At 41.2% G+C, this 27,801-nt stretch overlaps 2 protein-coding genes across 2 annotated transcripts in view; both read left to right on the top strand.

Annotated features, from left to right (window-relative positions):
• The window catches only part of LOC128618048 (transcriptional enhancer factor TEF-3-like), a 32,068-nt gene extending 16,013 nt beyond the window's left edge, over positions 1–16,055 (top strand). Inside the window, 10 exon segments of the mRNA XM_053641413.1 lie at positions 4,757–4,821; positions 6,903–6,965; positions 8,202–8,336; positions 8,472–8,515; positions 8,629–8,687; positions 8,781–8,911; positions 9,036–9,209; positions 12,747–12,887; positions 13,141–13,293; positions 15,562–16,055. Coding sequence (XP_053497388.1) covers positions 4,757–4,821; positions 6,903–6,965; positions 8,202–8,336; positions 8,472–8,515; positions 8,629–8,687; positions 8,781–8,911; positions 9,036–9,209; positions 12,747–12,887; positions 13,141–13,293; positions 15,562–15,675 — 1,079 coding nt within the window. The 3' untranslated portion in view covers positions 15,676–16,055.
• Positions 16,056–21,737: 5,682 nt separating this feature from the next.
• On the top strand, positions 21,738–26,811 carry LOC128617732 (mucin-5AC-like). The gene is made up of 3 exons (XM_053640911.1): positions 21,738–22,133; positions 23,137–23,271; positions 25,043–26,811. Exons 1-3 carry the CDS (start codon positions 21,914–21,916, stop codon positions 26,746–26,748), a joined length of 2,061 nt encoding a protein of 686 aa, XP_053496886.1. The 5' UTR covers positions 21,738–21,913; the 3' UTR covers positions 26,749–26,811.
• The last annotated feature ends 990 nt before the right edge of the window (positions 26,812–27,801 follow it).

Below are 27,801 nucleotides of genomic sequence, written 5' to 3'. Positions count from 1 at the left end.
TGCCACAGTAAGTACTGCAGGTCTGGTTTGATGAGTAGTGGGCACAGGGGGTCTATCAGTTACGTCTCTCAGTTAGGGTGGAACAAGAAATAAGTTAAATATTAGAATTACCATCACCCACATTGTGTATCCATCACTCGGTGGTAAAGCTTAAACAATAACAATTTAGCAAAAAGCAAAAGGTTCGAGTGCTATACTCAGCGTCTTTATTACAATTCCTCAAGGTCTCATCAAGACGAGAAAGAAGGCGAGTGGGGGTAGCACATGGGAGAGCAAAGAAAAAAGCAAACAGGAAAACCCGACTAGTTCTGAAGGAAACAACCTTGGTGGTCTGCAGTGAAAAGAACTAGAACAACAGGTATACAAAGAAAGCAGAAAATGTTCTGACGGTGCCGTGCTGAATTAGTAACTGTGTGATATCACCGAGATATAGTGTAGCCTGCATGCCATTAGAAAAGTTTTGTTATTTTAAATTTAAATGAATGCATGAATTTGCAGCAGATTTAATTTGAGGTTAAATGAATTGAGCCATACATACAGGCAGGTGATCAGTTATGCTGTTGAGGGCATTTTGCTGGTATGGTTTGGGTCCACTTGTCCTCTTACAAGGAAGCATCAGTGCAAGTCAATACAAAAGTATTCTGACTGATTATCGTTGTACTATAATGTAGCATTTCACCTGGAAGAGTTCTCTCCCCCAGGATGACTCCTCCCCATCCACAGGGCACGAGAGCTCACTAAATGGTTTGATGAATATGAAAATGAAGCATGCTATGCCCTTCACACTCACCAAATCTCAACCCAATTGCAAATTATGAGGAGATTTTGGAGCAACATCTTAAATAGCACCCTCCACCACCATCATCCAAACACCAACTGGGGGATGAATGATGTTCATCCCTCTATCTGGTCCAGAGATGTGTAGAATCTGTGCCAATGTGCATTGAAGCTCTTCTGGTAGCTTGTGGTGGACCAACAGCTTATAAAAGGCACTTAATGTTGATTATTCCTTTAATTTGTTACCCATATGTACATTATAACACTTTTTATGTCATCCTCCAAAATAATTATATATATACATATACACCAGTCACAAGTTTAGAGTTTATTATCCCCCCCCCCCCCCACACACACATTTTAGGACAATAATAAAGTCATCAAAACTCTGGAGTAACACAAATGGAACTATGGGGATTATGTTGTGATAAAAATCCAAAAATAAATCACAATAATGTAATATTTTAGCATCTTAAAGTAGACCCATTTTTTGTCTAGAATTTCCAGAAATGTGTTCTTGGTGTTTTCTCAACCGATTTCTTGAGGAATTTCCCTGAGATGCTTTTTAAACAGTATTAAAGGAGTTCACACCGACGCTGGACTCTTATCGGCTGCTTTTCGGAATAGTTCTCTCCGAGTCGTCCGTTTAAAAAATATAGATAAAATGTATATTACATAAATTAGATTAAAAAAATGTAGACAAAATTTTCTAATGAAAGAAATGAATATGTCGGCATGATTAGATTTTTGTGTACAACACTGATTTCAAACATTTAATCACACACCTTCAGATCAAAAGCTTTTTAAGATCATGAGAAACATTTCAGCTGAGTGGCTCCAAAATTTTTGACCGGTAGTATATATATATATATATATATATATATATATATATATATATATATATATATATATATGCTATGAATTTTTTTTTTAAGAATTGGTAGCAAAAATTTATTTTGTGCTGGTTTTGTGATTATAAAATCAACACAGGTTTCCTTTGCGTAAAATTCACATACTTCAAAAGAGGATGATGTGATATTGTGCTTGAACTTAATCTAACAGCAGACCAGAAAGGAAGGCAGTTAGCAAGAGCTTCTGCATGCACGTGGCCTGTTCTCTTGTTTCTAGCTTAAGCTAATTTAATTTTTTTTATGATTCACACCTTCTAGCTTCTTAATCTCTCTAAATAGGCCGGTTGAATCAGTCTTCTTTTAATCTGATGTCTGTCAGAACTTAATGCCTCCCAGCATGCTTTGGAGAAAGGTTCAAAACAGAGAAAAAGCCATGCCTGGCATCTCAAAAACTGAATCCAACTTTTTTTTTATTTTATTTTATTGCCTGGCAAAACTCAGCTTGGCTCTTCTCCTCTGTGATCACTTTGCCGTGTGTCCGACCTCACTCTCCCCTGTGCTGTCACCCCTATGGGAAGGAGTTTCCTTTTAAAACTGCTCTACCATTAGCCTATTCTTCCCAAATCCTCTTTACCAAACTGAAAACTGATGCCTAATTGGCTGAAGTAGGCACTTACTATCCTTTAGAGCTTTTGAAGACACTTACAGCTTACAAGGTCATCTCACAACTCTGTTTTCCCTACAAAGCACTAATATAAGCTATGTGAGCGGGTTAAGGAGTGCCGTGTGTTAGCGAAGAGGTTGGCACTCTTTGGCACATGACTAGTGCTGTGAATCGTCGTGGCTGGTAACTGGAGAGCAGCTGAGGGAACAAGCCCTGATAATTTATGGCAGAAGTAAAGGCATATTCCATAAACATTGACACATACACACCAGCTGCTATCCAGCTTCCCTGAGCCAGGGTTGCTTTAGAACAACTCACCGCTCTAGGTGTCATTCTTTGTCTGACACATATGCCCACACGTACGCACTCCTTTTCCTTCTCACTCACTCACACTCCTATAAACAGATGCCCAAGATCCAATCTTACAGTACAGTATATACTCATATGCTTCTATTTCTACTAACATATACTTTATCCACCATACATCTTTCTATACCACTGTTAGGCATTCACGTAAATAAATGCAATTACACTGTAATGTAGTGTGTATTTATATACATAAAATATTCACAAAATAAACCAAAAGAGTCAGGAATACTCTTATGTATTTCACTATAGAAGCGTTTACATTTTTATTGAAAATGTATAGTAGGAAATAAGTCTCTTAAAATTGAAGGTTTTCGTGATATAAAATAACGAAACCAAGATAAATCATATGAGATCTTTTTTCCCCATTCGATCTGATAGAGCAACCAACAAAATTCAAGCGAAAAACAAATCAAAATATTACAGGGGGAGGAAAAAAAAAAACGTACAATAACCTGGTTAGACGAGTGTGCACACTCTTTTATAATGGGGTGTGTGACTGTGCTCGGAATTAAGCAATCACATTCATTTTCATGTTCGTCATACGCCTGTCGTCAATGCAGTGCTTCTGATTAACTCCAAATAAAGATCAGCTGTTTCCATAGGATTTTCTTAACATCTTCTCGGTTTTATCTGACTGTTGAAGTTGTGGTCCGCAAGGAGCTTACAAAAATTTCACTGTTTCAAAAATTTCAACGGGAGAGGAATTTCCGAATGGAATTTATAGAAGAATTTCCAATTGACTGGGCTATGGGGTAGGATGGTTAGATGCAAACCCTTTCCCAAGAACAAAAGTCCAAGCACAGCTAAATAACCTCTGACTATGAGGCAACCATGTGAACTTTTTTAAAAGATATGTTTGGTGCAAAAACAAGACAGCTCATCACCCAAACAGCACCACACCCACGGTGAAGCATGATGGTGGCAGCATCAAGTTGTGGCGCATGGATTGCTCCAAAAACCAATCTATTTCAGCACAAAACCTGCAGGCCTCTGTTAGACAGCAGAAGATGAAGAAAAAATTCACCTTCCAGTGCGATAACTAACCAAAGAACATATCCAAGTCAACAAAGGAATGGCTTCAGAAGAAGAAGATCTAAGTTTTTGTATGGCGCAGTCAGAGTCCAGATCTAAATCCTTTAAAAAAATTACTGCTAAAATTTACTGCTAAAATTACTGAAGGCTGCGTACAGGAGATCCCTCACAATTTGATAAATCTGAAGCATTTTTGCAAAAAAGAACGGAATAAAATTACCAAATCATGCTGTGTTGATTTGGTAATTGTGTAAAAGTGTTTCTCAGGGTTAGGGTTAAAAATACTAGCCAGAAATACTGAATGCTGTGTTACAAGCAAAAGGTGCTTTACCAAAGTATTAGTTAAGGGGTGAACATACTTATACAAACAGTTTTTTTTTCTACTTTTTTCCACCGTAAAACATTTCTATTTGTGTTTCACTTGAATTTTGTTAGTTGCTATATCACATCAAATGTGCAAAATGATCTCACATGATTTTTCTTGGTTTCAATTTTGACATTCATCCATCTTCTATACCACTTATCCTTTTCATGGTCACAGGAAACCTGAAGCCTATCCCAGGGAGCATCGGGCACAAGGCGGGGTACACCCTGGACAGGGTGCCAATCCATTGCAGGGCACAATCACATACACACTCACACACCCATTCATACACTATGGACACTTTAGACACACCAATCAGCCTACCATGCATGTCTTTGGACTGGGGGAGGAAACCGGAGCACCCGGAGGAAACCCCCGCAGCATGGGGAGAACATGCGAACTCCGCACACACACAGTGGGAATCGAACCCCCGACCCTGGAGGCATGAGGCAAACGTGCTAACCACTAAACCACCGTAGACTTTTTATAGTCGCTGTAGTTCCTTAGACGCTACTGTCATCCCTCTGTTAAACCAGAATCTATTTCTAACATCAAATTTGTCATCACTGCCTGATAAACACATCTGACCCCAGTATTGCAATGTTTCATATTGCTTACTCAGCTGGTTTAATGGCACCTGAAAAGAGGAGCACTTAAAACGCAACATTTTGATATTCTGATTTCTGTTTCTATTGCTAGGACGGAACGAACTAATAGCACGCTACATCAAACTGCGCACAGGAAAGACTCGAACGAGGAAACAGGTGAGAACGCACTTGGTTATTTTGCCACAAGATACTAGTGTGTGCACAATGTCAGCCCATAACCTTAGACAGCACCGAATTGGATGAAATGAAAAGAAAAAAAGTTGGAACTTAATTAGACTGGCAGCTCCTGGTGTAGTGAGCGTGTGATTATTAGGCCCCTGTGGGCCTCTGTGCTGAAACCGAGCCCAGTTATGTGATTTATGCCTGAGGACCCACACACAGATGCTGCTGGATAGAATAACGGGCTCGCTCTTCAGCACCTCACATAGCCTGGTTTGTTAGAGCCATAATCAGGCGTTCTCTCACAATCAGGGCCATACTGCTCAGGGTTAGGCCCTGGAATCTGATAGTTACTCTCTCCGGCCTTAGATATTGCACCATCTCGTCCAGAATTGGCAACATACATAAGGCTTAAGCCCCTTCGCCACAGAGGGAGAAGGTGGGAAGGATGGATGTGGGAATGCTGGAATATGAGCGCAGGGACACTGCTCCGGAAAAGAGAGATCAGACACCTGTTCCTCAAATCTGGGATAATATCATGGTGACTATTAGAACAAACCAAGTAATAGACAGATACGCAAGAGTATAACACACAACACATGTAAATAGCAGGAGAAGAAGTCTAGCATAAAATATTTTAATGTTTATTTATAAAAATGTCTTTAGAATATTAAGTCTAACCACTGCTGTGGTAGTGTTGTGGTATACATCAGTCATAACATTAAAACCACTGACAGGTGAAGTGAATAACATTGATTAGCTCTTTATAATGGCACCTGTTAAGGGGTGGGATATATTATATATTAGGCAGCAAGCGAACAATCCGTTCTCAAAGCTGATGTGTTGGAAGCAGGAAAAATGGGCAGGTGTAAAAAATCTGAGCGACTTTGACAAGGGCTAAATTGTCCAAAATGGCAGGTCTCATGGGGTGTTCCCGGTATGCAGTGGTTAGTACGTAGCAAAAGTGGTGCAAGGAAGGACAACCAGCGACGGAGTCATGGACGCCCAAGTCTTACTGATGGGCATGGGGAGCGAAGGCTAGCCCGTCTGGTCCGATCACACAGAAGAGCATCACAGAACGTGACCATCAGAACTGAACCATGAAGCAATGAAAGAAGGTCGCCTGGTCTGATCAATCACGTTCATCATCTGGGTACATGTGCATCGGTTACCTGGGGAAGAGATGGCACCAGGGTGCACTGTGGGAAGATGGCAAGCTGGTGGAGGAAGTGTGATGTTCTGGTGGGAAACCTTGAGTCCTGGCATTCATGTAGATGTTACTTTGACACGTACCACCTACCTAAACATTGTTGCAGACCAAGTACACCCCATTATGGCAACGCTATTCCCTAATGTCAGTGACCTCTTTCGGAAGGATAATAAACCCTGCCACACTGCAAAAATTATTCAGGAATGGTTTGAGGAACATGACAAAAAATTCAAGGTGTTGACTTGGCCTCCAAATTCCCCAGATCTCAGTTCGATCGAGCATCTGTGGGATGTGCCGGACAAACAAGTCCATTGAGAGCCCACCTCACAACTTACAGGACTTAAAGTCTCTGCTACGTCTTGGTGCCAAATACCACATCACACCTTCAGAGGTCCTGTAGGGTCCAGAGTCAGAGTTCTTTAGGCGGCACAAGCAGGACCTACACAATATTAGGCAAGTGGTTTTAATGTTATGGCTGATCGGTGTATATCTCCATTTCTACGTTTTTTTTTTTTTTCTCAACATTAGGCAAAAAACACATTGAAGGTTCAAGCCAGTACTTTGGAGAGAAGTGGGCCATACTGCTTAGCATTTTTTGCCATGACTTAATCATGCAGGTGTGGTCAGACCTCAGAGTGGTATTTGCTAGGATAATTATCTATCTGTTGTGTTCATGTGTGCTGTCAAATTCAAGTATGTGGTTATAATTCATGCACTTTTAAAGCCACTTTAAGTAGTGCCTCCCATAACATACCTCAGTGTCTTCTTTGTTGATTGTCCACATTATTATTATTTTTATTATTATTTGACCATATTTATGACCATATTTCATGCATAGCTTTTGAGAAACTGACTATCTCTTGTGCAGGTATCCAGTCATATCCAGGTGCTGGCACGGAGGAAGGCTCGGGAGATACAGGTGAAACTGAAGGTAGTGGCTCCCCTGAGATGGATCCACCCATGAGCAAATTCTCACCACTTCTTCACATTAACTGCGTTCATAAGTTTGATTGCGTGCGTAGTTTTATTTTATTATGTGACATTTGATCACCCTCTGACCTCTAAGGACACATGGGTCAAGTTCTATGTCCTACAGTTTCGATCTTTCCTCTCATGCTTTCATGTCTTTTATTGCACAGTATAGTTCACTCCCACTCCCACTGGCCGTCAGCCATCATAGCCCAGCTGTCAGAGCCCAGAGCTGGTCACAAGGCTGCCACTGACAGGCCTTTTAAATACATTTCTGAAACGGAGAACAGTGACAGACACACACACATGCCCATGCTACGTTGCACTGTTGGCCGGTCTAGGAAGAATAATGCATTGGCTTGTCATGTTTCAAGGACTCTACAGCTCCTAAAACAGGGCATGGACAGCTCGTCTTAAATCTTTTGGCACTTTACTCGATTAATGAATCTGCACACATGTTGCCACTGATTCTGTAATGATTTAGTCAGTTTAGTCTTCTAGAGCCATAATTAATTAGCTGAGATTTCTACACATAGCTATGGATCAGGATTTGCAGCTGGTTCAGAGACAGTGTTTTTCCACTTGATGTTTTCCAAGCTGGTCTGGGGTTTCATAATGCTGGAGCTTCGAGCTCTTAGTTTGACCTCCAGGAGTAACAGACAGCTTGTCAACACTAGCTGCAGTCTGGCAGGGGTATAAAGTTTAAATTCCTGCTCTGAAATTCCTGTGCACAGCAGGATTAGGACCGCTTCATTCAGGAAGAGAAACATACTCACAAACTTACTTTTGCCGTCTTGCAGAATTCGCACATATAAACAATTCACTTTTATTTTGCTTATTAAATTTACAATTGTGAGGCTGAGCCCAAGTCTAATGTAGCTACAAAAATAGAAGACGCACATTGTACACAGCTAGGTGTATAGTTAAAATGTATTTAAAACAGACAGCAGAATAGAATTTTACGATATACTGATGTAGATTTCTAATTCATTTGCAACAAATCGGAGATTTTTGCATAGATTCTTATCTAAATTATAATGCTTGCACTAATTTAGATATGAATTAAGATTAAGACAAGCTGTTTGGCTCCAGGCCAGTATTTGACACTGATCCTAACATTACATTTGTTTGATACATTATGGTGACGGACATCTAGTGCCCTGGTAATGTCACTATTGTTTACTTTGTTTCTTGAAAGGACCAGGCAGCCAAAGACAAGGCCCTCCAGAGCATGGCCAACATGTCATCAGCACAGATCATCTCTCCTACTGCCTTCCAGAACAAAATGGCCCTGCAGAGCCTCTCACGGCCCGCGTACCCATCTGCTGGAGGGGTAGGTTAAGGCAGCGAATCGATGTGACTTCTAATTACATATTCAAACTATGTTTTTTTTTTTTAAACAAATCTATGAGCTCTTTTTGTCCCGTGAATGTATGAGAAATCACATGACTGGTTTTTCTTCTTCAAGTTTTGGCATGGAGCACTTCCAGGTCAACCAGCACCTACAGAGGAGTAAGTCAGATTTTCCAGGTTCAACATTAGAACCAGCACATAGTGAAATCTGACATGCAGAACACGTTATGGGGCGTTTTAAAACAACATCTTTGATTCTTGTGTCCACGCAGCATCAAACCATTTTCGCAACAGAACTACATCATGCAAGCCACAGGTCCTTCCATCACAGGTCTGTCTGCCATTAATACTTATACTTCATTTTATAAGACGCAAAATATAATCATAACTGGTCCGACAATGCTCCCCCCCCACAATGTTCCAGGTTATGAGAGTGCGTCAGGTCTGTCTATGTCCCCTAGTGCCCCCCCTTGGCAGGGCAGAAGTATAGCTAGCTCTAAGTTGCGGATGTTGGAGTTCTCTGCCTTTCTGGAGCAACCACAAGACCCAGAGAACGTGAGTCTATGAATTAAACTGATCAGACTGTGTATTATGTTTGTAATAAAGTGGAGTTTTCAAAGCTATACGATTCTCTTCGCTGTATTAAGCCTTAGGTTGCTCTCTGTTCTGATTTGAGCAGTTCAACAAGCACTTATTTGTGCACATTGGTCAGTCAAACCCAACATATTCTGACCCTTATTTGGAAGCTGTGGACATCCGGCAGATCTATGACAAATTCCCTGAGAAGAAAGGAGGTCTGAAGGAGCTGTTTGAGAAAGGACCAGCAAATGCGTTCTTCCTTGTCAAGTTCTGGGTAAGAGCAAAAAAAAAAAAAAAAAAACGTTAATGTGCCAATGATTCACCTCTCAATTGCTGATGCTACTAAATCTGATTATCAAGTTATCAGATTTACAGAACGTATGAAAGGAACGATTGTGATATCAGACATGAGAAACATGTGAACGTTATGACCACCTATAATGGTCATGTCTGACAACCTATGAGGGTATATATATATATATATATATATATATATACTGATTGTTGAACACATCTTAGCTCATATAGGAATGGTTGTGTGTTAGTGTTGAAGTATTTTCTTTACACTGGCCAAGCAGACAGTTGTCCAGAGGGCACAAAGAGAGGGAGGGTGGGATGTTGTAGATCTCTAGGGCCTTGGCTTGGGAAGAGTGACAGGTTCTACTTTTTCAGTGGAGAAATCTGAGCTCGGCCACCTGTCCCTCTCACTGTTACACCATCCCACAACACACGCACCCGCCTATTTATAGTGCCTTCAAGCCTGTATAGATAGATAGATAGATATATAGATATATAGATAGATAGATAGATAGATAGATAGATAGATATTGTCAGAGTTTGACATAATGATGAGTTCATATAATCAACCCCTGATGATCCATTTACAGATACAGAAGTTTTCCTGATTTGAATCTGTCTGGAGGTATGCTTGACAGACTCGTCTTAGACTACACTGGTAGCCAAATAGATATACAAAAGAGTTCACGACCTCAAGAAGTCCTCTTTAGAAGGTCAGGACTGTTCAAAGTGTCTATTGTTGCTAAATCAATATGGGGTCTGTTGTAGGAACAGTGTGCACTACAAATATATATGGGGCCAAAATGCACAATAAGTCTAATCCTATACCAAAGATTAGACTGAAATGGACTTTCCATATCCAACACCCACTGATATTGTAATTTTTCATTTCACGCATGGCAACTTTTAAATTTTGTCTACAAAATCTTCTCTAAAAAGTCTAAACCAATGAGCACTGTTCCATAAACTCATAAGTCTGGGTCATGACTTGGGCGTCCACGTGCACAGGTTGCCATGACAACACTGACAGGCCTCCTGCGGTACTCCAAAGCTATGGCATTCTAGATTAAATTTGCACACCGTCTATGGCCACTGTCTCGCACTGCGCCCCGCGGCCATGTCCTAACAGATCACCTCACGCTTTTGAAGTGCCGCCGCAATCGGATTTGAGTCGGCCGTGCTAAATTGTTACACAGGGAACTGGGCAGCGTAACGCAATTTTGAACGTTGCGGGATGTTGATTGTAATCGGATGAATTCCCTCGCAGAAAGAGAACGAGCACGGGTTCAGCTGAGAAATTAAGATAAATGAGGGAATAACCGAGTTCAAGGAATAGAGATGGAACAGCAGTGCAGGGAGGAGAAAGGTGTCAGGGGGATTTTAATGGGGCATTAAGAGGCAGGGAGCTAGAGGGGAAAAGGTGAACCTGCCTTGAGTGTGCTTATTTAAGAGCTAAGATGAGAACAGGGTTTGCTGTAGCCCAAACATCTGTGCAGGTCAGCATATTGTTAGGCTCTACATGGATCTGGGTCATTATTACACAAAAACTTGAAATCTCCTCATATACAGTTGCTGTATATGTTGCTGAAAGTGTATTCATGGTCTGGAAATATATGCAGGTCATACGTGATATTTTAGCTGCATACCTGAGCCATCTGAAGTTTTTCAGACAAGTGGTATGTGATAAATGGCAGGGCAGATCAGTGATCGAAGTCAATATGAACTAGGCCAGAGTGGGTGGTTGGCATATGCAAGGACGTTGTTTGACTAGAGCATCTTATGTGATAGTACGCAGAACAACTATACTGAAGAAAAAGGTTTAGGAACTCAATATTTAAGGTTTTTAAAATGTGGAATCTGGATAGAAACAAGGGTGGCTGGTATAATTGTGTACCCCCTGCCACATCAGATTATTTGTGTTTTCAATTTCAAGCCAAAATATATTTTTTTTGTAAATTAAAAAAAAAAGTTATTGTTATTTTAAGCAAAAAAATATTTTCTTGAAATATATCATTATTTCAAGACAGATGTCTTGAAATGGATTATTTTGGACTTTTGTGGAGTCAAGCTCAACAGCACCACCAGCAGTCATAAGAAAAACGAAGAAGCAAGGCTGGGTCTGACCTCTTTCAAGCCCAGACTGTAGAGTACAGGGGTGTCCAGTCTTAACCGGAAAGGGCCGGTGTGGGTGCAGGTTTTCATTCCAACCAAGCAGAAGCCACAGCTGAGTCTATCGAAAGCCAAGATCAACTGATTAAACAGGTGGAATCAGGTGTGGCTCCTGCTTGTATGGAATGAAAACCTGCACCCACACACGCCCTTTCCGGATAAGATTGGACACCCCTGGTAGCGTGAAACACCTCCTAGATTTTGTCTGCATATGGGCTGATAATTTTCAGTCCACTTCACGGACACACCTGTAACGTGGTGCATGTGAAATACAGTTGTGGGTGTAATGAATGTGAATGAATTGAATTATTTACTCTATCATCCTTTTTTCCCTCCAAAATGTCTTTGGGTTAGAAACTAAAAATACACACAGTTTTTTTTTCTTCTGTTTATTATTTTTTTTGTATCTGGAGTAAATATGGCATGAACCTAGCCGGGCATTACGGACTTGAAACAGTTAATGAAATAGAAGCCATGAATCTGATGGATGGATGGATAGATGGATAGGCAGATAGGTAGATGGATAGATAGATAGATAGATAGATAGATAGATAGATAGGTAGATGGCTAGATGGATGGATGGATAGATAGATAGATAGATAGGTAGATGGCTAGATGGATAGATGGATGGATTGATGGATAGGCAGATAGGTAGATGGATAGATAGATAGATAGATAGGTAGATGGCTAGATGGATGGATGGATAGATAGATAGATAGATAGGTAGATGGCTAGATGGATAGATGGATGGATTGATGGATAGGCAGATAGGTAGATGGATAGATAGATAGATAGATAGGTAGATGGCTAGATGGATGGATGGATAGATAGATGGATAGATAGATATAGATGGATAGATGGATAGATAGATGGATAGATAGATGGATAAATAGATAGATAGATAGATAGATGGATAGATATATAGATAGATAGGTAGGTAGAAGGCTACAGTCAGTACTGTTATGCTCTTGAATTACCTGCACAACAAGACCCATGATATCTGGAATACTGTAAGGAATTGTGAAGCTCTTTTTTTCCAATACGTAGTCTGCATCTTTGTATAATTACAGTCGAGTGTTAAAACCGGAAGATTCAGGTGGCTGATTTGACTCTGCACTCTTTGCACAGACAGCACTCTTGTTCTCGATACAGGTCTGGTAGTGCTGTAATTCATGCTCCAAAAAGCATTACAGTACAAACCCGAAGACAGATGTGTTTGCTTGATACCATTTAGGTCACCTTTAGCTGAATTATGCCTGACTCGGTGTACACTGTGCACCTGTTGCGCGGCAGATATTGTAAACAGAATCGCTGAAATGATTAAAGCCTTTTTGTGTCGGCGCAGGCAGACCTCAGCGTGAACCTCCAGGATGACAGTAGTTTTTTCTACGGTGTCTCGAGCCAGTACGAGAGCTCAGAAAACATGATCATCACTTCCTCTACTAAAGTCTGCTCCTTCGGCAAGCAGGTGGTGGAAAAAGTGGAGGTAAGAGATGACGGGAAGGCGAGAATGAAGCATGTATTGCCCTGTGGCTTCAGTCCACTTAAATTAGCAAAAGATATTACAGTCATGAAATCACATTTCATGTCATAGAAGCAATTGCACTCTTATGAATCACAGAACAAATGACATTACCTCAAATTGGCTCATATATTCGAACTTAAACACTTAACGTGACGTGATTTCTGATTATGTTTACCAAGATGAGGAATCCTTTTCCCTCTTTCTTTCTTCGCAGACGGAGTATGCGCGGTTCGAGAACGGCCGATATGTATTTAGAATCCACAGATCACCTCTATGCGAATATATGATCAACTTCATCCACAAACTCAAACATCTACCAGAGAAATATATGATGAACAGCGTACTGGAGAACTTCACTATACTACAGGTAAACAGTCAGAGAACGACAAAACCAGTCTTTTCCACGTGTATCTTTAAAGAGCCGGTTGGTTGAAGCGAAGGCAAATAGAGCGCCAGAAGCAAATATTGTGGTGCCGTGAGAAATTCCTCTAGCGCATCAATAACTAACCCCGTAAGTGTGGCATTTAACTTTGCTAGGCAGAGAAGAGTGCATTGAGTCAGATGGAAATGAGGCTATTACCCCAGCAACAGTGTGTTCCTAACAACAGTTCTTGAACACTGGTGTCGACTGTGTTAGCCTCTGCCCACACACTGAGACTCGGAGACAATGATCTACTGAGCATGCATTGAACAGCATAGGAGACTCACTCATGGGCTCCAATGCCCTCTCAATAGTCTGATTTAGCCCAGATTGACTGTTTGAGACAAAAACAGACAGACAAGCACACATACACTGTCTGGCGTACGTATCCCACCCCCCTTTTTCCACTTTTCCACATTTTGTCCTGTTCCATCCAGGAACTGAAATGGATTTAATTGGGATTATGTTGTGAATCTACACAAAATCACTCATAATACTGAAGCAGTGGGGGAAAAGCTGTATAGTTTGCGATATTATTTACAAATAAAAATCTCAAAAAGGCGGGGCGGCTGTGACTCAGGTGGTAGAGCGGGTCATCCACTAATCCACTAATTGTAGAGTTGGTGGTTCGATTCCCAGTCCACGTGACTCCACATGCCGAAGTGTCCTTGGGCAAGACACTGAACCCCAAGTTGCTCCCGCTGGCAAGTTAGCGCCTTGCGTGGCAGCTCTGCTACCATTGGTGTGTGAGTGAGTGTGTGAATGGGTGAATGAGACACAGTGTAAAGCGCTTTGGATAAAAGCGCTATATAAGTGCAGACCATTCACCATTTAAAAGGTGTCACGTGAAAGTCATGTGATCTTGATAGAAATATACCTGTTCCTGGAAAGCCCCAGAGTTTGTTTGAGGACACACTTAAGCAAACAACGTCATGAAAGTCCCTGTGAAGCGCCTTCGATGTGTTGACGTGATTTCCACTGAAACAGGAAGTCAGGGCGGGACATATCGAGTGGCTCCTCCCCCTTTTAATATAGCCATTAGAGATTAGTTTACATCACAGCCCGGGCTAAACCGTACTTGACAGTTAGTATCATGGACTCGCGCGAGCCCGAGCAATAAAGCGAATGAATTCAAGTCATTTCCTTTTTAAGCAACTTACAGTCAGAAAACTGAATAAATCACACGCGTTCGAACAGCCAGAGACACATTTACGGCCCGTGCTTGCCGATATGAGTTCTCTCACTCAACAGTCGACTAGGTGATTTTTATAATGTTGCAGCGGGGCGTTTCAGATTCTAGACAGCTTTTGATTGGACAGAAAATCTGATGAGAAGCTGAAGTGCAGAATGAGGTCATCAAACGTGTTGATCCGTATCGGTGGTAGAGCGAGAGACTGTAAATTCTGAATGCATCTATTTTCTAAATGCGAATTTTGTCACTGTTGTGGAGCACGCGTATAAGAGTAGCTTATAAGATAACCTTAAAGCTAACACATATTCATACTAAACATAAGCAGCAAAACTTCCATTTTGATTTCATGGGGACTTGAAGACTACAGAGAGATAAAGTTCTGGAAAAGTATAGATTGTTCAGGGTTTGGTTATATATATATATATATATATATATATATATATATATATATATATATATATATAATCCCAAACCTTGAACATCCTGTGGAACAGCATTGAGTTCATAATTAAAAAAAAAAAAATGGAAAGAATTTGGGACAATAGCTACTCTGTCTAGAGGAAGCCGTCCACCAAAAGTCACTGACCAGGTAAAGAGGGCATTAATCAGAGAAGCAACCAAGAGGAACAGGTGAATTTATATTGAGATGATGTGGCACTTTGATCGCACACAGACGGAGGCGATGAAACAAATGTTGTGGTGGCAACTGGCTGCACCAGAGCTAATGTATTCATTTTTTGTATTCGTAAATAATTTCAAATAGGGGATATTTTGTGTAAATTCATACCATATAACAATAAATAATCCATGTCGGTTCCAATTTGTAACACTAGAAAATGTTGAAAAGCTCACGGATGTGTGTGTGTGTGTGTGTGTGAATACTTACGAAAAGACACTATAAATACACAAAGGACATCGATATTGTTTTTGTAATTCAGCTTGAATACTTGCGTCTTTTTCCTCATCGACGATAGAAAGTCTATAGAGTGTTACTTTATGAACCTGTATCTGCTCTGTCTCAGGTCGTTACGAACAGGGACACTCTGGAAACTTTGCTGTGTGTGGCTTACGTATTCGAAGTGTCCACCAGTGAGCACGGCGCCCAGCATCACATCTACAGACTGGTCAAAGACTGATACACAGAGCCTCATGCCATTAGACCCCCCTTTTTTTTTACCACTACAACTACTACTGCTATTACTTACTACAGTTAAAAGCACCACAGCTCCCCCTACTGACTGCAGTCATAGCCTTCTATGCTTTAGTCAGGGATGACAAGCGCATCGGGGTGAACGACTCCACAGCAGTGCTGTCCAGAGGCCTGAGCAGACGAGGCTTCACTACAGGAACCTTACAGAACGGGAACCATTGGAACGCTTGAGAATGTCAGGAGGTCACTGTGCATGTTGTAACAGGCATTTTGTGTTCTCTTGTGTTTTTTTTTTTTTTTTTTTGTATAATGGAACTTCTGATTAGAAAAAAAAAATGCATGAAGATGTTTTTTTTTTTTTTTTTTGCTTCCTCTTCTTTAATCCAGTTTTACTCGAGTGATTGTTATATGTCTTTTCACACATTTGCATGTGTGACGTCCTGTCTGGTGCTCACCTAGTGACAACAGATATATATCAAATCCTGTATAGACTCCAGAGTGGAGAGAAAAAAGGTACACCAAAATGTGAACTTTTATTGGGCTCAATTCCGTGTGATCATTTCACACTTTTTCAAGCAATTATGCAAGTCAAATTAGGTATTTAAAAACAATTCTGGGAGAGTAGTTTTTTTTTTTTTTTTTTTTTTTATAGCTTCAGTTTAGGAAGCTTGGTGTTATGAGCTGGATTTGGTGTATTAAAACATGGGTGGAAAACCGTCTTAGCAGTGCAAGGGGTCTTTCAAGACTGCAGCTGAAAACTACTGACATATACTGTTTGACGTAAATTCATTATGTACTATTTATCGTTTATAAAAAAAAAAAACACGATGCATTTTCTAACTTGAAGCAGAATTCTGTCGCATGTGCAGATATAGACAGAAAGATAGCCACAAGTGTGCCAGTATGAGCCTGCACAAAGACAAACTGGGAAGAGAAACTTGGAACTTTGCATATCAGGACTTGACTACCGAGTCATGTGTTTGATTGTAATTTGTCTATATCAGTGAGGAAGCTAAATCTACCAAATAACATTTTGACAAATTAAATTAAATGAAGAAATTGTCAGTCTCTGATTTGATTACATTTTTTTTTTTACTTATATATATAATTTATTTTAAGAGTAAGTTCTATAATTTAACTATAGGCCTTAGATTGGGACTTTTTGTATTAAAAAAAAAAAAAGTGTACACAAGATGGCCACCACACTAATCAGCACACTAGATGTGCATGTGTGAAAAAATAATGAATTGCGTGCCGTACCATCGTAAATACCGGGGCACCATTGCACAATGTAACACATTGTCTGCAACGGACTAAACAAACTAGCACTGTGTCTCAAATCACATATGTATGCATTATTCTAGACATTTGGGCAGACAAAATTATACGTCTCAAAGTAACTGGCATTTGACAGAAACCTGATTGTCACGGATGTTATGACTCTTAAGTGCCATCTAGTGGATGTTTCATTAATACTGCCGATGTACATAAGGTACACAGGTGAGTATGTGATCAATGCAGGTAGTCTTGGCACTGCATCTACATACACACACACACACATACACACACACACACACACACACACAGTCGTGTGTCAAGTATAAACCAGGCCTTATTTTGATAATCTGATAATCTTTTATGAGCATGGATAAATTAATTGAGGGGTATACTTATTGAGACACTTGTAAATAGAGTCTTCAGCAAAGTCAACTTTTGAAAGATATATGGCATGATTGTTCATCTTTTAACTGAACATTTAAAAAAAACCTTGAATGAATGTGTTTAAAGCAGCAGTTTGTTACTGAAGGATTTGTAGACCTTTGGTAAAACTACTGCAAGCAAATCCCAGAAGAGCCCATTTCTAATCTCAGTCGTGCTGCAAATTCCTACATTGAATGGATTAATCTGATGTTCGTGAGTGTCAGCGAAATAGATATTTAAATGATATTCAAGTATTACTTGAATATTGAGTAATAACCCTAGTGCCAAAGTCAAGGCATTTGTATAGAGTCATACTGGGTTAGGTGTTTGACTAGCGTTGAGAGGCAGCGGAGTGTTGAGTAATCTGACTGCCTCCGGGAATAAACTGTTGCGGAGTCTGCTGGTGGTGGCACGGATGCTCCTGTACCTTCTGCCAGATGGCAGGAGGGTGAAGAGTCCATGAGATGTGTGAGAGGAGTCATCTGCAATGCTGGTGACTTTGTGGATACAGCAGTTGTTGTACGGGGTGACAGTGGATGGTAGAGAGACCCCAATGATCTTTTCAGCTGTTCTCACACTTCGCTGTAGGGTCTTGCGGTTAGGACGCTCTCTATTGTTCCACTGTAGAAGATGGTGAGAATGGGAGGGGGAGTTTGGCTCTCTTCAGCCTCTGTAGGAAATAAAGGTACAGTTAGGCCTTCTTGGTTAGGCAGGTGGTGTTGAGAGTTCTGAAGAAGTCCTCTGTCATGTGCACACCAAGAAACTGGAGCTTTTGTCTCTCTCCAGAGTTGTTCTGTTGATGTGCATTGGTGATTGGTCCACTCAAGATCTCCTGAAGCCAACTCTTTGTCTTATCAACATTGAGAGATAGATTGTTGACTCTATACTACCCTGAAAGCTGGTTTACCTCCTGTCAGTACACTGACCCTTCATTGTTGTTGATGAAACTGTAGTGCCATCAGCAAATTTGATGTGATTTGAACTGTACTTTGCAGCACAGTCGGCGGTGTAAACATCAGTGGACAGTAGTGCGGGTGTTCAGTGTGGTAGGGCTGTGGTGGTGGTGGTGGTGGTGGTGGGAGGGGGGGGGTGTCAGCAGTCTCAGCTTTTCTGTTAGTTGTTGTGGGATGATTGTGTTGACTGCTAAACAGAAGTCTATGAACAGCATCCTTACATAATTGTCCTTTTTGTCCAGGTGCATGAGAGAAAGGTGGATGGTAGGCATGCTGGAATGGGTCCAGTGTGGTGGGAAAACTGCTCTTTATGTGTTTCATGACTAGCAGCTCGAAGCACTTCATAATGATAGGTGTGAGTGCAATGGGCCAGTAGTCATTCAGGCAAGACCTAGATCATTTCTTTGGCACAGGGATGATGGTGGTTGTCTTGAAGCACACAGGGATGGCTGTGTGGCTCAGGGAGATGTTAAAGATGTCTGTAAGGACATCTGCAAGCTGATCAACACATTCCCTGTGCACCCGACCAGGTATGATGTTAGGACCAGCAGCTTTCTGTAGGTTAACTCAGGACAGAGTGTTCCTGACATCCGCAGAATGCAGACAGAGTACTTGGTAGGTGGAATTTGGGGTGGTCTTCTCCTCAGGCATTTTGTTCTGTGCTTCAAACTGTGCATAGTAATCATTTATTGTGTCTGGGAGTGAAGCTTCACCATCAACAGACATGTGATGGAGCTTTGTAGTTTGTGATGGCCTGGATACCTTGCCACATACGCCGTGTGTGGTGTAGAGGGTTCTGATAAAATGACCTGTCAGTTCTGACTTTGAATCCATATTTTTGGCTTTTCAAGGTGACAGCATCTTCCATACCACTTATTCTACACATTGTAACAGGGGAGCCTGGAGCCTATCCCAGGGAACTCGGGGCACAAGGCGGGTGACACCAGTGGATGGCATGTCAACCAATCACAGGGCACAATCACGCACACATTACCAGAGTACCCGGAGGACATTTGAACCCCCAGCCCCGGAGCTGCAAGGCAAACATGCTAACCACTAAGCCACCATGCCCCCAGCATGAAGACATCATTTTTATTTGTTTTTATCATGACGAATAATTTAAAAATTAGAAAAAAAAAGAAAACTGGTTACACACTGCAGCTTTGAATTTCTTTCATTGGTACAAGACTATTGTACTATTTAGGCCTTAAACAATGTGGCTCTCTGATGATTTGTAATGGTGCTCCATGACTGTCTAGCATCATGGTATGTTGGATTCATGTATTTATTTAATCCCAGATTAATGAAACAACCGTAAACAAATTCAACATGACAATAAGGGGTTCGGTATTAGCCAGTCTGAATGGCATAACCTGCTACGAGACATCACCAAAATGCAAATCTGTGAGGCATTCTGACTCTGTGAGGCATTTTTGCAGTATGATGCTTTCACAAATCATGTTGTTCCAACATGACACATCTTTACTCAATACAACACCAACACACAAACATGAAGTCATTCTACACATTCACACCAGGCTACATTACTATTACCCTTTAAGACTGGGCCTGATTGTGCCACTACTCTTTGTGTAAGCAACACTAGATCCTTTCAACGTCAACATCATGGATCCCTAGAGACCTTGCAAAACACACACCAGTTGTTCACCAACTATGAATTGCAAAGGGATGTTTTCTGAAGGGGCTGACTATACATGAGGATCTATTCCTCTTCAAAACGCATATTAAAAAATATATAATTAATTAGTAATAATGCTGGTTAGATGTAAACCATACACCTGTGAGTAAAAGGTGACAGCACCTCTCTGATATGTGTTCTATACTTGACCACCACAGTTGAAGATATTTGGCAAATGCATGAGAAAAAAAAAAAAAAACATTTTACAGATGATCTTGGAATATACCCCAGGGTACAACTTTACATTTTCAGTGTTGTTGCGAAAATGGCCACAGGATATCGTTCCTTCCTGTGTGAATCCACATTAGGTGAAGAACACGGTATCTTTGATGCAAAGCACGACTGTGACAGTGAGTATATGCGTGTATGTATGTGCGTGTGTTACATGCCAGGTCCATCAAGGGCTTTGCATCTAAAAAGCATTTAGAGCACATTTAACGATTTCATCTAATAAAAGCAACCGTGTTAATCCACTTTAAAAATAACACTTTCTTTAAGTCAGATTTTAAAAGTAGTAAAAACAATTTAGTAGTAAATAATAGTCCATCTAAACTTTTCCAGTTGTTTTGATATACATTTTTACAATGATGTCGAATGTATGATTTAGTTATGATTCATTATGATGGGGTTTAGTGTCATCTTTGACTTGAGACCTTTTGGAAATCAGGTCATCTTTTACTCACTTGGCTATTCACAGTAACAGAAATTTTGAGCAGGGGTACCCACATTTCTGCATGTATTTATGCAGTTATCCAATCAGCCACAATCATGTGACAGCAGCACAACACATAAAATCGTGCACATACAGGTCAAGCGCTTCAGTTAAGGTTCACGTCAAACATCAGAATGGGGGAAACGATGGTAGACGGGCTGGTTCGAGTATTTCAGAAACTGCTGATCTCCTGGGATTTCCACACACAACAGTCTCTAGAGTTTAGTACAGAATGGTAAAGTACTAAGTGACATCCTGACTGTAGTATTAAAAGTCTCAGTTAGAACCTTATATACATGGAGTGGCATGCAAATGTTTGGGTACCCCTGCTCAAAATTTCTGAAGATTTAGCAGACTGAAGTGGTGGTGGGCACACGGTGGCTTAGTGGTTAGCATGTTTGCCTCACACTTCCAGGGTCGGGGGTTCGATTCCCACCGTGGCCCTGTGTGTGCAGAGTTTGCATGTTCTCCCCGTGCTGCGGGGGTTTCCTCCAAAGACGTGTGGTAGTCTGATTGGCATGTCTAAAGTTTCCGTAGTGTATGAATGAGTGTGTATGTGATTGTGCCCTGCGATGGATTCGCACCCTGTCCAGGGTGTACCCCGCCTTGTGCCCGATGCTTCCTGGGATAGGCTCCAAGTTCCCCGTGACCCTGAAAAGGATAAAGCGGTATAGAAGATGGATGAAGTGCACTGTTTTACTGTGCAGCAACACCTACACAAGTACGACCTGCAGGGAAGAGTCATCAGAAGACAACACTCTCTACAGTTTAGTACAGAATGCTAAAGTACTAAGTGATAAAGTTTACTCTAAAACTAGTACAATGATTCAATGTTAAACTGATGTATAGTACAATATAATAAACCCGATGAGCCTTGAAATAAGGATTAAAGTTTGGCGCAACTTGAATTGAATCCTGCTTAAAAAGCTTTATGCAAAATCTACAACAAATTTGAAAGACAACAACGTTTGATTGACAATGTGAAGGTGGGCGTGGAAGACCGGCTGTCGCACTTCATCGCGCGCTCACTATCACCTGCACCTACCCACGCACACGCACGCGCACGCGCGCACAACTTCATTCACCGCGTCTCTGAAGCCGAGTCCAGGCGCTCCAGACATGTTCACGTTGACGTGACTGAAACTCAGACGATCGCGCGATGATCGTCACGTTGAGGCTCCTGTCCATCTTGAGTCTCGTGAGCTCCACAGAGTCCGAGTGCTCCTCGACTTCCTACTACAGGAACTGCTGGATCCGGCGCTTCCCGGGACTGCACGTGGACGCGGAGGAGTCTCAGCGCAGAGGCGCGCAGCTGCTGCAGCTTTACCGCGGAGACAGCGCGCAGAACTGCAGCCGAGCCTGCTGCCTCACCTCCAACTGTGAGTTCCAGCCTCAGAACTTCCCCATAGTGTATCACCTGTCAAAACAGTTGCGTCTGGAAACTGCTCATGACATTAAAATAGATGATAAAAATCTAATTCCCTACATTATCTTAGCACTCAGGTTCTTATAGCAGGTCTGGACTATTTTGCCTTTAATAATACTAAAACATAAATTTGAAAAAGAACTAATGTTAGACATTTAAATGTATAGGCCATATGTGTGTGTGTGTGTGTGTGTGTGTGTATATATATCTATATATATATATATATATATATATATATATATAAAGCAGTTAGTAAATAATTATTTATTACAACTAGACACTTCAAGTTCACATTTGTCACACAAAGATATATTTGGTGTATAATTCTTGCATATAATTCGTGCTATTCTAAATTTCAATCTGCAGAACTGTGCAAACATTTTGAAGACATACAATGCAGAACAGTGCAGGAAAACACAGTGCAGAGATCAATAAATAGAGATCACAGTGCAGAGATCAATAAATATCTTCGTTTACAAAATGCGTAAGTGCATTTGATACACGCTGTAGACATGATGTACATGTCTTTAGTGAACAGTGGACTAGTTAAAAAAAAAAAACAGACTTAACATTAAACCATAATGAACTTTCTTTTACTTTTACACTATCTGTTGTGACCCAGATGAGGACGGGTTCCCTTTGAGTCTGGTTCCTCTCAAGGTTTCTACCTCATTTCATCTCAGGGAGTTTTTCCTCGCCAGCGTCGCCACCGGCTCGCTCAATAGGGATAAATTCACACACTTAAAATCTGCATCCTGTGTTTATATATTTCTGTATAGCTGCTTTGAGACAATGTCTATTGTTAAAAGCGCTATACAAATAAAATTGAATTGAATCGAATTGAATGTACGTGAATGTCCTGATTTGGTGTGTGTGTCGTGTCTGCTTACAAGAATTGGTATTAAAACTCACTTGTGTTTATGATATGAGTTGACTTGCTCTGTCCCAATTCGCAGTCTCCTGTAACGTGGCTGTGTTTCATTACAACACCACTCAGGACAGTGTCAATTGTTTTCACCTCCACTGCCCAACACCGCAAACCTGCATACTCAATCAAAGGGCTAATGTCATCCTCTACAATGTTACCAAAGGTGGGTGCTCAAGTATTCTATTAATGTCATTGCCATTCAGTAAAAAATAATCATTCTTTTCTTCACTGTATGGCCAAAAGTTTGTGGACATCTGACCATCACGGCCGTATGTGCTTTTTGAACATCCCATTCCAGATTTAATCCCCCTTTGCTGTTATAATAACCTTGACTGTTCTGGGAAGACTTTCCACTAGATTTTGTATTGTGGAGTGTCTTCATTTGTGTTCATTCCGCTACAAAAGCATTAGTGAGGTTAGACAGTGATGTCGTGTGAGGAGACCTGAGGCACGCTAGTGCTCCAGTTCATCCCAAAGGTGTTCAGTGGGATTGAGGTCAGGGTTCTGTGCAGAACACTCGAGTTCTTCCACTCCAAACTTGGCAAACCATGTCTTCATGGAGCTCGCATTGTGCACAGGAGCATTGTCATGCTGGAACAAGTCTGTGCCTCTTAGTTCCAGTGAAGAGAACTCTAACCCTACAGCATATAAAGACATCCGTCACAATTGTGTGCTTCCAACTTTGTGGCAACAGTTTGAGGAAGAACTACATATGGGTGTGATGGTCAGGTGTCCACAAACTTTTGGCCATATAGTGTATATCTTTAAATCAGGTACATTTCTAACTCTGGTTTGAAATGCCAATTTACATAATGTTAGGATGGCATGGTGGAACAACAGGCAGTAATGTTACTGCCTCACAGCTCCAGGGTCCCTAGTTTTATCCTGAGCTTGGGTTACTGTATGTTTTCTGGTTTCCTCCAACGTCCCAAAAACACACTGGTTAGGTGTATTGGCTATGCTGAATTGTCTATAGTTGTGACTGTGGTTGCAAATGTAAGTGGACGTGGCGCCCTCCCATGAACTAGTGTTCCATTTGTATTCATGCCTCATGCCCATTGTTCATGGGATAGACTCTGGATCCACAATCACCCTGACCAGGATAAATCTGTTAATGAAAAGGTTAATCTAAATTGCCCCTAGGCGTTAATGCGTGCACAAATGTACACTCACTGGCCACTTTATTGGGAACACCTGTATGCCTGCTTATTCGTGCAGTTATCCAATCAGCCAAACATAAAATAATGCAGATACAAGAGCTTCAGCTAATGTTCATATCCAATATTAGAACTGGGGGAAAATGTGATCCCAGCGACTTTGATCCTGGCATGGTTCTTGCTGCTACACAGGCTGGTCCTTTACAACCATGGTGAGCAGAAAAGCATCTGAAAACAGAAAAACTGCCAAACCTTTAGGTGGATGGTCTACAACAGCAGAAAACCAGATTGGGTTCTAATCCCATCAGCCAAGAACAAGAATCTGAGGCACAGTAGGCACAGGCGCACTGAAACTCCACAATTGAAGATTGGAAAAAGACCAGGCAATGTTTTTGAGCCTGAGCTTGTGCCCATTGTAGCATCAGATTCCTGTTTTTGGTTGACAGGAACAGAAAAGTAACTCGGACAACATTTTTTCCCATTCTATTTGACGTGAACATTAACCAAACCTCTTTATCAGTATTTGCATGACTTTATGCATTGAGCTGATTCCACATGATTGGCTGATTGAAATTGCATGAACAAGCAGTACAAGTGGTCCTAATAAAGTGGTCCTGAGTGTATATGTGCAAGGTGTCCTGTGATGAACTGCTTGAAAGGTTTACTGAAGATAGAATAATGAATAAATAATATGAGAGTTGCCCTATGAACTGTTTGATACAGATAATACAGTTCCAGTGTGACTGCTTTACACTTTTCTGTGTACGTGTTTTACAGGCATGGATCCTGACTTGTTAATATTTGGGAAATCCTTCCCCTCTAATGTCCAAGTGCTACCTCAACTGGCCTCACTTAACACCTCCGACTTGTCTGGAACAGACAAACGTCAGTTCAACCGGCCTCACATGGAGCCCAGCAGCTCAGCCCATCCTACAATTGTTGCCACTAGCCCCAAAACATCTACCAACGCACCAACATCCAGCTTTCCTATCTCTACTCCTCCCCCTTTCTCTGTTTATTCCACCCAAGATAACAAAGACACATTTCCTGCTTCAGCATTACAGAGATCCACAACCCTGAAGCGGCCATCTCAACTCATTTCTAATCCTTCAACAGATCCTACAATCGTTGCTACTACAAATGTATCCCCAAATCCCCAAGAGAGTACCATGCAGCCCTCATTCAGCTTTACTAACATTCAAACAAGCTCAATGCCCCAACCCACACATACTTCCAGTACCACCATAACACCTTCACAACTATCCAGTCAGCTCACATCAAGCTCAACATCCTCTTCCCAAGTACCTTTCCTTGGAACCACAACGGCATATACTATCAACCAAACCGCATCCACAGAGTTCACAACCTTGCCTTATTTACAAGTTAGTACAACCTTCAGTGGTGATCATACCACAACAACCAAACCTGTACCTTTCTTAGCTACTCCACAAAGTAGTACAGGAGAGACTACAACCACACCTGTCCCCCTCACAAGCACTCTGGAAAGTAGTACATTAGAGACTACAACCATGCCTGTACCACTCACAACTACTCCACGAAGTAGTACAGGAAAGACTACAACCATGCTTGTCCCTCTCTCAAGTACTCCACAAAGTAGTACAGGAAAGACAACCATGCTTGTCCCTCTCTCAAGTACTCCACAAAGTAGTACAGGACAAACTACAACCATGACTGTCCATCTCTCAAGTATTCCACAAAGTAGTACAGGAGAGACTACAACCATGCCTGTCCCTCTCTCAAGTATTCTGCAAAGTAGTAAAGAAGACTCTACAGCCCATACTACACTTACTACAGCCCAGCTAATCTCTACAAATGCAATCTTAGCTTCAACTCCACTTAATCCAGTCAAAACCATGACTGGATATGTAACTACAACTACAGGACCACAAGTGATGATTAATAGCTTCACAACCACCTCTTGGTCCTATAATCAGCCCATAAATACCCAATCAACAGCATCTCCTCTAATGGAAAAAAGGATCATTCCATCCTCAACAACAGGTGGCCTTTCTCAAGGGCTTACCAAAATGAACTTGGCCATCACTGATGTTTCTGTGACTGCTAGCAGACCAACAACCTTAAATAGACGTCACTCATCCGCAGCAGCTCCAGAAAACAACTCTGGCCTAAAGACCTCACCAACACCCCCTACCACTGTAGAAGACAGCCAGCCATACCCCAATGACACAAAAGGTTACATTAGCCGTAACGTTACGACAGGTAACAGTCCACAGCCTGTAAGTGATGGAGGATTGACGCAAGTGTTTCATCTGGCAGCCAACACTGTCCTGGTAGCCTTGGCAACCTGTGCAGCCTTAGCTTGTGGTTGTTGTTGTTCAGTGTTGATGGCAGCAAGTTGGAGAGGACGGAGGAGGAGGAAAGGGAGATACCAGACTACACTAACAGGCAAGAAGGGCTCCATGCGCCTCATCAAATACGTCTTTGTGAGGGAGAGCTCATGAATCAGGTTCTTCTGACACATTTTGTCAGAGTTTTCAACAAATACCACTTTTGTTCAACCCTGCCACATGATCACAGCTACTTTCAACAAAAGTAGTTTTGCAAAAAACCAGAACCCTCACTACATTAACTTGCATAAAGGAACTATCCATGAAGTGCATTCATGAACGTGTGTACATTTCTTTTCTGTCCCAAATAAAATCAAAATGGCCATTATTGTGTAGAGAAAAAAAAAAAAGACCAACATGACCAAATGCAGTGAAAGCTTTAATGCTTTCAGGTATTATAACACTGTTTATCGGCTTAACCAGGACAACGTTATGAGTATTAGATCTGAGAATATCAGACTCTGAACCATCATCAATGTAATACCACTCATATGTCTTAGAAGACCATTTGTCACATGTAATCTGCTGTGTATTTTCTTAAATTCAGCAGTTCTACTAATCTAGCAAAAACATAAATCAGGTCCATAAATAGTGTCGAAAAACAAACAAGAAAATACATGGACTAGATGTACTAGACAGTGTTTAGTTTAAATACCAAACTCTGTTGAGAAACCAAAACCAGCAAAGCAAACTTGATGTTCACGTTAAGTAGTTTGATGGGTGCTTCCAAGCAAGACAGCCAACAAGCTCCGTTTTGTTCTGTAAAGGCAGTTGGGCTTTAAGTGCTAGAAGCTGTTAAGAGTGGTACAGTCACCTAGACGTGCTCTAGTTTTTGCTCAAATGGAAAGAGCCGGAACTTTTTTCCGAAGGAGTCGGGTTACTCTTTTCCCATAACCCACAGATCAGAGCAGAACCTAATGGTGCAACTGGGTATATTTACCAAACTTTTCTTGAAAGAATTCTTTGAACAGGGTGTCTGTAGAGGTAGCTCATTTACTTTAACGATCATGTTGTGCTGTTAGAGTGGACTGAGTCATAGTCATACATCATGAAATGTTTTGCCAAACTGGTGAAAGGTAGGTAGAGTAGGTAAAAAGACAAGGGGACGGCTGATGTAGTTTGTGAATGAAAGACAATTAAATTCTTCATTAATATAATGTAGAATTT

This window comes from Ictalurus furcatus, chromosome 14, assembly GCF_023375685.1.
Source record: "Ictalurus furcatus strain D&B chromosome 14, Billie_1.0, whole genome shotgun sequence".
In the NCBI taxonomy this organism is placed as follows: domain Eukaryota; kingdom Metazoa; phylum Chordata; class Actinopteri; order Siluriformes; family Ictaluridae; genus Ictalurus; species Ictalurus furcatus.
The sequence above is the reverse complement of the archived record's forward strand: the minus strand, read 5'-3'. Positions and strand labels throughout refer to the sequence as shown.